Raw genomic sequence first — 14,976 nt, 5'->3', positions numbered from 1 at the left:
AAAGGCCCACATGTCTGGATCACCTAAAAAGGCCCACATGTCTGGATCACCTAAAAAGGCCCACATGTCTGGATCACCTAAAAAGGCCCACATGTCTGGATCACTTAAAAAGGCCCACATGTCTGGATCACCTAAAAAGGCCCACATGTCTGGATCACCTAAAAAGGCCCACATGTCTGGATCACCTAAAAAGACCCACATGTCTGGATCACCTAAAAAGGCCCACATGTCTGGATCACCTAAAAAGGCCCACATGTCTGGATCACCTAAAAAGACCCACATGTCTGGATCACCTAAAAAGACCCACATGTCTGGATCACCTAAAAAGGCCCACATGTCTGGATCACCTAAAAAGGCCCACATGTCTGGATCACCTAAAAAGGCCCACATGTCTGGATCACCTAAAAAGGCCCACATGTCTGGATCACCTAAAAAGGCCCACATGTCTGGATCACCTAAAAAGACCCACATGTCTGGATCACCTAAAAAGGCCCACATGTCTGGATCACCTAAAAAGGCCCACATGTCTGGATCACCTAAAAAGGCCCACATGTCTGGATCACCTAAAAAGGCCCACATGTCTGGATCACCTAAAAAGCGTGTGCGCATGGAGTGCAAGTGTGAGAAGGACAATTGCAGGGGGTACTTGTTTTAGGGGCGCGACAAAGACTAATAATAAACTTGATTTTGTTCCAGTAGTGCCATCATGACAATTAAACTTTATTTCTGGCATTTTAAATGGACAATGTAAATATTTGGTGTGTTTTAATATTCAACCCTATTTCATCAAACACTATTCATCCAGGTTGGGACATTAAGTTGAATTTGTTTGTAACCTGTTTGCAGTTTTTCTTAAGAGTTATTTGGTTTTAATATACAACACTAGAATCAAATTGTGTGCCATATTTAAATAACATAAACACTGTCTCCCATGAGTGTACAGCGCCTTGCAAAAGTATTCACCCCCCTTGGTGTTTTCCCTATTTTGTTGCATTACAACCTGTAATTTAAACGGATTTCTATTTTTATTTCATGTAATGGACAGACACAAAATAGTCTAAATTGGTGAAGTGAAATAGAAGGAATAATGGATGGCGCTAAATACAGGGAAATTCTTGAGGGAAACCCGTTTCAGTCTTCCAAAGATTTGAGACTGGGAAAGAAGTTCACCTTCCAGCAGGACAATGACACTAAGCATATTGCTAAAGCAACACTTAAGTGGTTTAAAGGGGAAACTTTTAAATATCTTGGAATAGTCAAAGCCCAGACCTCAATCCAATTGAGAATCTGTGGTATGACTTAAAGATTGCTGTACACCAGCGGAACCCATCCAACTTGAAAGAACTGGAGCAGTTTGGCTTGAAGAATGGGCAAAAATCCCAGTGGCTTGATGTGCCAAGCTTATAGAGACAAACCCCAAGAGACTTGCAGCTGTAATTGCTGCAAAAGGTGGTTCTACAAAGCATTGACTTTGGGGGGGTGAATAGTTATCCACTATTCTGTTATCTGTCTGTTTTTTTTAGTTCTATTTCTTGTTTGTTTCACACAAAAAAAATATTTAGCATCTTCAAAGTGGTAGGCATGTTGTGTAAATCAAATGATACAAACCCCCCCAAAAAATCTATTTTATTTCCAGGTTGTAAGGCAACCAAATAGGAAAAATGTCAAGGGGGTGAATACTTTCACAAGCAACTGTAAACTTTTCATTTGATGTAATTGTTTGCTGTACAATTTGTCTGTACTAAACTGGCATGTGTTGAAAGTTGAAAGGTGTGTGTTTTAATATGTATGAAAATGCAGGCTCTTCCATGACTTTTTGGATTAGGAGCCGTTGATTAGTGATGGGGGTGGATCGATAGTTCCATATTGGGATATTATTTTTGCCGATATAAATCATATCGTTTTGATAATATTGCAATATTTTTTGCCCTAGTTGGCTGTACCTGTACCAAAATGCCAGCAGTTTCCCATCATAGCTTGTTCTCCCATCTTCTTTTTAGATAGGGAGCTAAAATGTTTTCAGCACTTTTATTTCCATGACTGATCAAAACTCGTTTTGCAATAAAATCACATCAAATCGCAATACATATAGAATCGTGAGAATCTCAATATCGTATTGGCATCTAAGTATATCATATCGTGAGGTCCCTGGCAATTCCCAGCCCTACCGTTGACAGAGACATTTTAAAGAGCTTTCTTGTGACTGCAATTCAATAGGCTGCTTAAAACCATGAATTACACAGTTGTAGAACTGTCAGTCATGTGTGAAGCCTCACATTCATTGTTGGATGGATCTACTGTCCCCTCATAGAGGTGGCGCTGGGTTGTTTAAGTCAGACTGACAAAATTGTAGGACCTCTTCCCAGTGTGAGATCTTATGTCATTTGACCAGGGGCCGTAATCCATATGTATCACGCGTCTCAGAGTAGGAGTGCTGATTTAGGATCAGTTTTGCCTTTTAGATCACAATTAATAAGATTACATGGAGGGAGGGGGGACCTGATCTTAGATCAGCACTTCTACTCTGAGATACTTTGTACATACTGCCCCAGACTTTCCCTACAGGATGTCATTCAGTGGCCAAAGCTACACTGTATATTGAGCATTACTAGGTCATCTTGGTCCAAATTTTTCTGTAAATAAAACATGCCTTTTCTTATGAATGTACAACTGGCAAAATAAAATGAATATTGTATTATACCAACTGCATGTTGAGCTCAATTTGTGTTTGCGTTTCTCAAATTGCTAAGAATATGGATCCCATAGCAACTGACGTCATCAGCCAGATCAAAATGCATCAAAAGTAGACTTTATTGGTGAGTTGGGGGGAAAAAACAATCCCTTTAAATACTGTACAATAGGATATCTTAGAAAACAAAGCCATACCCCTCTAATATTTTTAAACCCCATTTCACTTCTCAGTTGGTTTTTCAATGTCAAACATTTGCAAACTTCAGTCTGGGAACCATTTAAAAAATGTTGGAAAGCATGCTACTTTGTTGCTCTCTACCTTGAGAAAGTGTTGTCTTTGAACAAGGGAATGTTCCGACGTATTTAAGTCAAATTATTGGCACTGAATTCCAAACATTACTCTTGTTTAAGTTAGTGAATGTCATTAGATTTGTATGATAATTTGGAATATAGAAGGCACAAACTTGTGCCCAGGTTATATTGGTGGTTCCCTGATGGTTAAAGAAAATACAAAAAATGATATGGGTCCTATTCCAATTCACATGAGATTCTTTCCAATCTAGATGCATTATCCATATGCAGCTGATGATAACCTACGCTTTGCTTTTTTTGGTGACCGTTGCAACCCCCTCCATTGAACTAGAGGAAATCACTGTTAATAGTTTTGACATTTTCAGCCATATAAATGAGAATCTGTGGATAATGTTAATGACCAAGTATTACTACAAACCTGCTTCTCATACTGCATGTACACACGATATGTACATTACATATGAAACAAAGTCATAATTCATTTGCAAAAATAGTAGCATCTGATAAACATTATCTTTACAACAACAAAAAAAGTCAGATAGCCATTTCAGTATAATACAAACAAAACACACCGATCCCACCACCATCACTCGATGCAGTAGAGCAGGGGTGTCAAACTAATTTTGCCCCAGGGGCCGCATTCGGTCTTCAACGAGGTACAGAGGGCCGAAGTGAAAATTGTTTATATTTCCTCTGCGTTAAAATAGTCTATCCATATTTTTTATTTTTTTCCCCGATGCTGTCTAGCTTTCATTTCGGTGATAACTGGACCCAGTCAAGAAACCTTATGAATGTAGGTCCATTATCATTTCTACACAGTTTCGATATGGTTTTAGTCATTTTAAAGTATATTGAGTTTGTTTCCACTCAAAAAAATGTTTTTCTAAAAATACATTGTACATTGAAATTGGATTGGACCCCCCCAATGGGCCGTATGTTTGACACCCCTGCAGTAGTGCATCATGTGATGGTGAACACCAACAGCTCATGGCGGTGCAGCTGTTGGTGTTGTCTAGTCCTGCTGTAGGTGGGCAGGTGGGCCCTCAGCACTTTCCTCAAGTCCTCATTGAGTAGGAGGCAGATGATAGGGTTGACCCCTGCCTGGGCGAAGCTCATCCACACTGTGATGGAGAGGTACCTGTGTGGGATGGAGCAGGACTTGACAAACACCCTCCAGAAGCAGGCCATTATGTAGGGAGCCCAGAGCACCAAGAACAACAGGGTGATGATGTAAAACATCCTGCCCAGCCTCCTTTCCGTCCTCACCTCCTCCATGCCCATCAGACGCCGGTGCTGCTGGTTGTGCAAAGTCTGCCTGATCCCAAGCAGGGTGGGGGGCATTGGGCCCCGGCCGAAGCCTGCGATCCAGTTGGCTGCTGCCTGGCCCGTGGCTCCTGGTCCATGAAAGGTCCAGTTCTGGCTGATGGCCGGCACTAGCTGGACAGGCTTCATCTTGCGGTGCTTGTATTCAAACAGCAGGAGTTTGGCGTAGAAACCGTGAGTGGCCAGGACCACGACGGCCAGCATGAGCATGAAGCCCAGAGTGTCATTGGTCTTAAGGTAGCGGTGCTCGAAAATGCACTGGTCCTCATCTTGAATGAACTTGTACGTCCCCACGTCAAAGACGGGTGGCGATGCCATGGCGATGGCCAGAGTCCACACCATGCAGATGATGGCAGCGCAGGTCCAGACTGTCATGCGCTTGGTATAAAAACGGTGATGGGCAATGGCCAGGTAGCGAGTCACAGCCACACAGAACAGCATGAAGGCAGCGTGAAAACAGAAGAGCACAGCCAGGAAAGCCACCACCTTGCAGCTGAAGGTGCTGTAGGTCCATACGGAGCTGTTGTGGACAGACACCAGGACGAAGGGGAAGCAGGCGGCAGAGCGGACAACATCAGCCAGGCACAGGTCCAGCAGGAAGAAGTAGGGGGCCTTGTGGAGGGCCCGGTCTCGGAGGACCAGCAGAGACACCAGCAGGTTGCCCACCAGGCTAACACAGAGGATCAGGCCCAGGAACACCAGCTTGATGTAGGCGGAAACAGCTGCAGCCGAGATTCCTTCACTGCTGCTGGTGCTGATGCTGCTGGCCCTCTGTGAAGCCAACACTGCCAGCAGGCTGCCTGGTCCATCAATGCCAAAGATCTGGGTCTGGTTAGACATGCCTCCAGCTCTGGGATTCTAGAGGCGGGGTGCTAGGGTGATTCTACCCCTTCTCTCTCTCTGACCGACGCCACTCTTCCGCCTCAGGCAGCCCTCCTCTCGTCCGTCCTGGTGGATGTCTCTGTCCCACTTACAGGGAGCTCTGAGGATCCTTTCTACATAACAGACTCATTTGTCCTTTCTCCATTACATTCAGCACCTGTGAACAACGAAACAGACAGACAAAATAAGACTCCAGGAGGGCACAATTATCCATTTGATCTGCATAACAGGCCGTCTTATATGTTTTTCAGACCGATTCAGATGCATAAAAACAACAAAGAAAATAAAAACATGGCTTCTCAGAAGCGTGTGTTGGGCAACAGTGAAGATATCTCCGCCTTACTGTCTTTCTATGGCTGGGATCAGATCAGCAGTTCTCCAGCATGCCAGCTCCTTGGCTCGCTCAGTAATTACCTTGCCCGTTGCTAAGATACAACAGCTCACATACTTTGTGCAAGTGTGGGTGTTTGAGTGCATGCATGGGGGTGTATAGGGGATGGAGCAGAGCAGAGCACAACCAAGCAGATCAAATAAGACAGACAGCATTAGCTTCCAACTAATTCACATTCTAAATGTGAAAATAGTGTTTGTGCCAAAAGAAAGTGTGATTAAAAGGACACTGTAAATGGAAATTAAGTTATCATTATAGCTGAACAAAGGAGTTGGGAGGCAGATGCGGGTTTCTGAGCGTGTCTGAGAGTGAGGGATTCACCTGTTGACTTCAAGGAATATAAATGATTCCCTAATATTTGAATACACAGACCTCCCAGTGGAGGCCTTAACATAATAATAATATAACAAGGAAATGTCTACATAGCATGCAGAGAATTTTCTACACATTATAATACCCTGACTCAAGCATGTTTCAACTTAATTGTAGAAGGAGCAGGTACTATAAAGAAATGTACGCGGAAATTCATTGTTGTGCCCAGCGAGGAAATATTCAGCACAATGGACAGCGCCACATCAGCGCGAACTAAAACAAAGGATTGATCGCAGATTTCAGCACCACTGTCCTGTACAGCGCCATGCCCAGGAAACTCATGATAACAACGCACCTGTTCTTGGGGCTGGGCCTGCATGGAGGCACTAAATACATTGAAGATTATTGCAATACTGCTCTCGTCACAATTAAGACTGTGTAGATGCATGTCATCTTAATCACAGGCATTGGCTACTAATGACTAGCTTTGATAAGAAACATATTTCTGCATGAACACACATTTCATCACTGGATTGACTCTTGACATGTTTTAAGTAATGCCCTGTGAACGTCCAGCATGGGAAAGAGATATAAGGTGCATCGTAATGTCACATTTGGATTATTTGCTTCATATACAGAAAAAACTTACCTTCGATTTCTGGGATACAGTTTTGGAGAAGCTACAATGTTTCACACCGGAAGAAAATTAAGAAATTAAGCTACACGAAAGCTACCGTAATGAAAAATAATATAACTAAATAAAGTTCATGTTCATGACAGCCAAACTACAAAAAATTATGTCTAAATCTGAAATGTCATAGACTACGAATTGCAAGACAGATCACTCTGGAGTCAGATGTTAACAGGATGTGTGATTTAGCCTTAAAACTATGTTTTAAGTGAGAAGTAGGCAGGTCTAATGCTGAAAAAGAAAGTAAATTATTGCCTACTTCACCCATATTTTCTTGTTTTTATTGCAAAAAATGTAGTGTGTAGTTCCAGTAGTTAGCTGCACCGCTACATGGCCAAAGAATACCACTGAAACACTACCAATATTTTTATTTAGTTCAACTACCACCAAGTTACTGCAAAATGTAGTTAAACTAGTTGAATTACATGTAGGCTTTAGTTCACTACTCCCCAACACTGCTAGGATATGTAAAGATGCGGGAATCCTCCTTCATAGAAGCGTCACTGACATTGTATGAACACATTCTCCAGTCAATATTGAAACCACCACACTCAAGATAGGCTATGTCTGTCCTCTCTGAGCGATTACACAATTGGGTTGGGCCACAGGTAGCATAACGTTTACTGGGCCTCTTAAGCTTAAGTTTCACACAGACACAGACCAAAGGATGTGTCAAATTTTCGTTTCCACAATTTCATGTCATTTGCACTATCATCGGGTAGGCTATTGTTGCGTCAGGTCCGAGGTAAATATAGTCTAAAGACCATTTAGGTGAGGTAACAGTAACAGCACGTAGGCTAACCTCTATAGCCTGCAATACAATCTTCCTCTACATCGTCAGATCCAAATCTTACATTTTCATACACATAAACATAAATTGAAATATCGAGTTTCCCTCGACTAACGTCTTGACGCCCCTTGACGCATATCCACAGTCTTCAAAATAACCTCGATGAATCTCTATTTTCACGATGTAGAAGCAAACGCTGTGCATTTATTTACCCAGTAATTTGCAGCCAGTCTGTGTTGTTGTCCGGTGAAGGTCCACATTGCATGTGTCTGCCTGGCGGACGATGGGAGCGCATTTGATTTGTCATAGGCTATTGAAAATGACAAAAATGTATATTCATATCGCATGTCTAGTCGACAAAATAAAAATAAAAACGTTTGGATGTTTAAATGAATGATTTTAAAGTAATCCCAATTAAATGGCTGCGTCTGCCTTCGTGGATGCCGTTCGCCTGTTCGCGGGGTTCATCAGTTTTATTCCACTCCGTACCCTTGCTCCTTTTACATAGCCTCGTTATTGTTATTTTATTGTGTTACTATTTCCTTTATATTTAGCAAATATCTTTCTTACTTTTAACTGTGCATTGTTGGGAATGGGCTCGTAAGTAAGCATTTCACGGTAAAGTCAACACCTGTTGTATTCGGCGAATGTGACCAATATATTTTGATTTTAATTTGATTTGAATCACCTATCAGAATCAGAATCATCTTTATTTGCCAAGAAGCCACATTTGCATGTACCAGGAATTCCCTCTATATGTAAAAGGCCAAATGTCATGAAGTCGGAATGGCAATGCACTGTGACCTTAAACAACCTGGTCTCTATTCTGTACTTAAAATAGAGACACACCATTTAGTACGATATGTTACATTTTGTATGGTATGTATTCATTTGTGATTACAATTCGTATGATATGTTAAGTATTGCAATTTGTACAATACCGTGAAACTTATATTAATAGCCTTGGCATTCATTTGCTTAAATCACTGAACACAACAGGTGCTTATTAGAGACAAGCTTCTGTTTGAGCCAGGCGGTCCCGAAGTTGTTGACTGTTGTTGGGCTTGCCAGTTAGCTAGCAGTTCTCAGCTTTTAGCAGCCAATGGCTAGCAGTTTCCTACTGACAATAAAAACAGATGATTGTCATCATTTTTTTGAGTCATTACTGAATTATTTAATGTAACAAATCAAACATTAAACCTTGAACAATTAATTTAGACCTGCCATTTATTTGAAACTGTTTTTTATTTGTTGAAATGTGTGCAGTTGCCTAGCTATTAAAATGGACAAATGTAATTTAAGTTTTACGGTATGTTACGGATTGCAATTTGTAATATATGTTACGAATTTTCAATATGCACAATATGTTACAAATTTGCTAAATATATGTTACGAATTCCAATTTGTTGTTGCTAATGTTATCTAGATGGCTAATGCTAACGTTAGCTAGCTGGCTAATGTGAGCTAGTCAAGGGGTTAGGGTTAGGTTATGAGTTAAGTTAAAGGGTTAAGGTTAGGTTTAGGGGAGGGTTAGCTAAAATGGTTAAGGTTATGGTTATCTAAAAGGGTTAAGGTTAGGGTTAGCTAACATGCTAAGTAGTTGCAAAGTAGCTAAAAAGTAGTAAATTATATAAAGTGTGACATGATGATAAAATTAATCCGTACTGAATAATACCTATGTAATTTGGCCCAACAGTAATTATAAAACACATGAATAAGAGTTGCTTTAGGACAATTAAAATGTCATAAAAATGAGATCCTTTATAGGTGCACAAAAATATTGTAAGTTAACAAGCATTATCTAAAGAGTGTGTAGCTCTCTGTGAAGTTAACCACAACATTCGCTGGGGGGAAGATCTGTCCTGTTTTTTGTATTTTTCAGCTGTTAAATGAATTGCTATTTTGCAGAGGGGGCATAGCAGCAGGAAGTAGGGGTACTGAGGGTACTGCAGCAAAAAAAAAATATATATATATATATACATTAACAAAAATATTTCTTATTTTTGGAAGAAAAAAAAAAATCTTCACAAATGTAGTGCAGTGGGCCTTTACTAGTATTATCGGAGGATATAGACATCTGTAGCATGGCCAAAAAAACTTTTTTTCAGCAACTCTTAGGCAAAAATAGGTTGTTATATAATTAAGAACAGTATCTTGAGGGATTCAATAGTTGGAATTGTTAAGAGTTGACCTGTCCCTTCCTCTGGGATTGTCATTCTAATGGAATCCAGACAGAACAAAACCCTGTCCTCAAACATTTACACCAAAAGGTGCAAAGTTATGGGCAAAGACACAAAAACATCCACATCAAATTAAATATATTTCTTGATCAAATAACATGGAAAACAACCACTTTTTGTGCAGTATTAATTTACCATCCTTACAAACCCCTTAATGCAAATATGCATTACTGTCATGCACATAGCCGGGTCATCTAGATTTGTACCTATAGACTTTCCATCACCATGATGAAAAACTACGCACAATACAGTAATTGAGTACATTGAGACATCAAGTGGTTTGTAATGATTGTGATGTGGCTCAGATGGTAGAACGTGACACTTGCAATGCTAAGGTTGTGGGTTCAATTCACATGGGGGGGGATCAGTACAAAAATGTATGCACTCACTATTGTAAGTTGCTCTGGATAAGAGATATTACACAAAAAAGTTATGAATTTACCATTTTAGTTTTCACGAACAGTAAAATAAGTTGCATTTGCAAAGTATTTCAAGAAACTGAAAAACATACAGTACCAGTCAAACGTTTGGAAACACCTACTATTCAAGGGTTTTTCTTTATTTGTACTTTTTTTTACATTGTAAAATAATAGTGAAGACATCAAAACTATGAAATAACACATATGGAATCATGTAGTAACCAAAAAAGTGTTAAACAAATCAAAATGTATTTTATATTTGAGATTCTTCAAAGTAGCCACCCTTTGCGTTGATGACAGCTTTGCACACTCTTGGCATTCTCTCAACCAGCTTCATGAGGTAGTCATCTGGAATGCATTTCAATTAACAGGTGTGGCTTGTTAAAAGTTCATTTGTGGAATTTCTTTCCTTCTTAATGCGTTTGAGCCAATCAGTTGTGTTGTGACAAGGTAGGGGTGGTATACAGAAGATAACCCTATTTGGTAAAATACCAAGTCCATATTATGTCAAGAACAGCTCAAGTAAGCAAAGCCCTATTATTTCATAGTTTTGATGTCTCCACTATTATTCTATAATGTAAAAAAATAATAATAATTAAGAAAAACCCTGGAATGAGTAGGTGTGTCCAAGCTTTTGACTGGTACTGTCTATCAAACAGGTATTTTTATATTCCACAAATATTATCAGATTAACTGTTTTGTACAGATAATTATCAGACACAAGTTACAAATGCTGGTAAACACTAATATATTTAGTTTCCTTTTTTTTCAGAAAAGTAGTGCACTGGGCCTTTATTTGTGTATATTAGCAGACAAAAAAAACTTTTGTTGTTTCTCAGTAGCCACCTAGCAATGTTATGAATTTTACCTTTAGCTAGGTAGGTTCACATTCTCCCAACCTCAACTAGGTACCTAGCCATTTCAGGCGAAAATCAAGTTAGATTAGCTTGTCTAACTATTTTAACTGGCATGCCTACTGGCAAGGTTCCTAGACTTTAGAAAATACTAAAATTGCTTTATTTATTGGGTTATGATACTATTTACCAGTGTTGCAGTTGTACCAGACTCCTAAGAATCAATTCAATATGCATAATTACAGAGGTATGTTTAGATAACTTTTTTTTTTACATCAAATTAGGTGTAATTATTATGGCTTTAGATTGAAGGAAAAAGCTGTTTCAGGTGTTTGAAAAATGCTACATTTTCCGACCACCAACCCTCCACGTACTTTGTGCCCCCTCTAAAATAATGGGTGCATGACACCCCTGACTACAGCTGGGATTATGTGTATGTCAGTATTTACAGTGCCTTCAGAAAGTGTTCACACCGCCGCTAGACTTGTTCCACATTTTGTTGCTGTAACGTGTACACTGGGAGTCAGGAAACAAGTACAGGGAGTCACTAAATAACACAAGGAACGAACGAACAAACAAACAAACAAAAACAAACAAACAAACAAACAAACAAAACGTAGGGTACAGAAATGGAACCACTGAAACAGAAACAATAACACCCAGGGAAAGAACCAAAGGGAGTGACATATATAGGGAAGATAATCAGGCAGGTGATGGAGTCCAGGTGAGTCTGATGAGGCGCGTACCGATAGTGACAGGTGTGTGTAATAATGAGCAACCTGGTGACCCCACGACAAGGCCGATGGCCACAGTCAAGGGTCGGCTCAGCCTGGGGGGTTAGGGGCTTGGTGATCTGAGCCTCTGATGATCTGCTTGATAGACCTCCCAGTGTTTTTGAGGAAATCTGAAACTACGCCGACTCATCCACCGTAATAGCGTCTTCCTCATTTGAACTGCTTGTACCTTCTTGGGTCAGGGTCATCGACAGGGTTGCAAAGGGTCGGAATCTTTCAGGTACATTTTCAGAAATTATCTGGACATTTTCCATGGGAAATTAAGCCTGGGAATTTTGCTTAAATTCATAAAAAAATTGCTTATAACAGTGACCCTTTTTTGTGGGGTACACAAGGCAATTCTAGGTCATGTGGAATATTTTGGTTAAACTATCCCCAATTCAATGGAATTGCAACCATCTGCATGCACAGTGCATTCTTCCATCACATGTACAGCTGATTCTCAAGATCTTGCACACTAATGAGATGCTATTTAGCCCACACTACTACATTGTCTGAGCCAAGGACTACATGCTTTCTGGTAAGTTTTGATTACAATACTGGGTGGGGTGAATATATTTTATATGACTTTTTTTTTGTAAACTAGTAAATAGCCTACAGCAAAGTGTGTTTAAATCATTTCTAACTTAACAATTTCTGCTAGTTAGTTTTTGATACCATGTGGGTTTTAGCTTGCTTGAGCCTGCTAACTGAGTGTTAATTCACCTGTTTTCATACATGTTTAATTTTTAAAAAAATCTTACAAAGGGGTTGTTTAAATCTAACTGCTTAACTATTTACCAGTACATGGAATTGTATTGGTTGTTTTTTAAACTATTTTTTCCCCCTAATGTTTACAGGAAATGTGTGGAGATATTTCACTGCAGCTCATGTAGAATGAAAAGCTGTGTACATTTTCAAATACTGTGCCAAATCATGTGAAGAATGCAAGAATCATCTGGCCAAGTGCATAAAGTTCCCTCAGCATTCACAACAAGCAACCTCTGACAAAAGACCCTCTACTTGTATTTGAGGTGAAATTGATAGAAACAGCTCATGGTCCTCCTGGAATCAGAAGTTTTTTTTTACTCAATGGAGGAACGTAGTCAGAGAAATACTGATGAATGTCTTTCTCGAGCTGTGTATGCAACTGGTTCACCTCTGATGCTCACAGGCAATGTGTATCGGAAGAGATTTCTGAATGTTCTTCGCGGAGCATACACCCCTCCAAACAGACATGCTTTATGTACTCATTTGCTGGATGCAGAGTTCAACAGAGTTCAAGTGAAGGTCAAGCAAATCATAGAGAAAGCAGACTATTGCAATCATCTCTGATGGGTGGTCGAGTGTTCGTGGGCAAGGAATAATTAGCCCTATCATCTCCAACCCTCAACCAGTATTCTACAAGAGCACAGACAAGGGACAACAGACACACCGGTCTCTACATTGCAGATGAGCTGAAGGCAGTCATCAATGACCTTGGACCACAGAAGGTATGTGCACTGGTGACAGACAATGCTGTGAACATGAAGACTGCTTGGTATAAAGTGGAGGAATCCTACCCTCACATCACACCCATTGGCTGTGCTGGTCATGCATGGAATCTGCTCCTCAAGGACATCATGGCACTGAAAACAATGGATACTGTTGGGTGGTCCTTTGCATGTGGTGATGTAAGTTTCCTTTAACAATCAGTCTTCCAGATAAGACAGACACCTTGGTATAACATTTACATTTAAGTCATTTAGCAGACGCTCTTATCCAGAGCGACTTACAAATTGGTGCATTCACCTTATGACATCCAGTGGAACAGTAGTGCATCTAAATCTTTTAAGGGGGAGGGGGGGTGAGAGGGATTACTTTATCCTATCCTAGGTATTCCTTAAAGAGGTGGGGTTTCAGGTGTCTCCGGAAGGTGGTGATTGACTCCGCTGTCCTGGCGTCGTGAGGGAGTTTGTTCCACCATTGGGGGGCCAGAGCAGCGAACAGTTTTGACTGGGCTGAGCGGGAACTGTACTTCCTCAGTGGTAGGGAGGCGAGCAGGCCAGAGGTGGATGAACGCAGTGCCCTTGTTTGGGTGTAGGGCCTGATCAGAGCCTGGAGGTACTGAGGTGCCGTTCCCCTCACAGCTCCGTAGGCAAGCACCATGGTCTTGTAGCGGATGCGAGCTTCAACTGGAAGCCAGTGGAGGGAGCGGAGGAGCGGGGTGACGTGGAGAGAACTTGGGAAGGTTGAACACCAGACGGGCTGCGGCGTTCTGGATGAGTTGTAGGGGTTTAATGGCACAGGCAGGGAGCCCAGCCAACAGCGAGTTGCAGTAATCCAGACGGGAGATGACAAGTGCCTGGATTAGGACCTGCGCCGCTTCCTGTGTGAGGCAGGGTCGTACTCTGCGGATGTTGTAGAGCATGAACCTACAGGAACGGGCCACCGCCTTGATGTTAGTTGAGAACGACAGGGTGTTGTCCAGGATCACGCCAAGGTTCTTAGCGCTCTGGGAGGAGGACACAATGGAGTTGTCAACCGTGATGGCGAGATCATGGAACGGGCAGTCCTTCCCCGGGAGGAAGAGCAGCTCCGTCTTGCCGAGGTTCAGCTTGAGGTGGTGATCCGTCATCCACACGGATATGTCTGCCAGACATGCAGAGATGCAATTCGCCACCTGGTCATCAGAAGGGGGAAAGGAGAAGATTAATTGTGTGTCGTCTGCATAGCAATGATAGGAGAGACCATGTGAGGTTATGACAGAGCCAAGTGACTTGGTGTATAGCGAGAATAGGAGAGGGCCTAGAACAGAGCCCTGGGGGACACCAGTGGTGAGAGCACGTGGTGTGGAGACGGATTCTCGCCACGCCACCTGGTAGGAGCGACCTGTCAGGTAGGACGCAATCCAAGCGTGGGCCGCGCCGGAGATGCCCAACTCGGAGAGGGTGGAGAGGAGGATCTGATGGTTCACAGTATCGAAGGCAGCCGATAGGTCTAGAAGGATGAGAGCAGAGGAGAGAGAGTTAGCTTTAGCAGTGCGGAGCGCCTCCGTGATACAGAGAAGAGCAGTCTCAGTTGAATGACTAGTCTTGAAACCTGACTGATTTGGATCAAGAAGGTCATTCTGAGAGAGATAGCGGGAGAGCTGGCCAAGGACGGCACGTTCAAGAGTTTTGGAGAGAAAAGAAAGAAGGGATACTGGTCTGTAGTTGTTGACATCGGAGGGATCGAGTGTAGGTTTTTTCAGAAGGGGTGCAACTCTCGCTCTCTTGAAGACGGAGGGGACGTAGCCAGCGGTCAGGGATGAGTTGAT

General features: G+C 41.6%; 1 protein-coding gene across 1 annotated transcript; it reads right to left on the bottom strand.

Annotated features, from left to right (window-relative positions):
• Window positions 1–2,787: 2,787 nt before the first annotated feature.
• LOC115102361 (probable G-protein coupled receptor 173) lies at window positions 2,788–5,386 on the bottom strand. Its single transcript, XM_029622252.2, has one exon. It carries the CDS (start codon window positions 5,164–5,166, stop codon window positions 3,964–3,966), a length of 1,203 nt encoding a protein of 400 aa, XP_029478112.1. The 5' UTR covers window positions 5,167–5,386; the 3' UTR covers window positions 2,788–3,963.
• Between the last annotated feature and the right edge of the window lie 9,590 nt (window positions 5,387–14,976).

Source organism: Oncorhynchus nerka, linkage group LG20 (assembly GCF_034236695.1).
Source record: "Oncorhynchus nerka isolate Pitt River linkage group LG20, Oner_Uvic_2.0, whole genome shotgun sequence".
NCBI classification, from domain to species: Eukaryota; Metazoa; Chordata; class Actinopteri; order Salmoniformes; family Salmonidae; genus Oncorhynchus; species Oncorhynchus nerka.
This window is presented reverse-complemented; position numbering and strand designations above follow the sequence as displayed.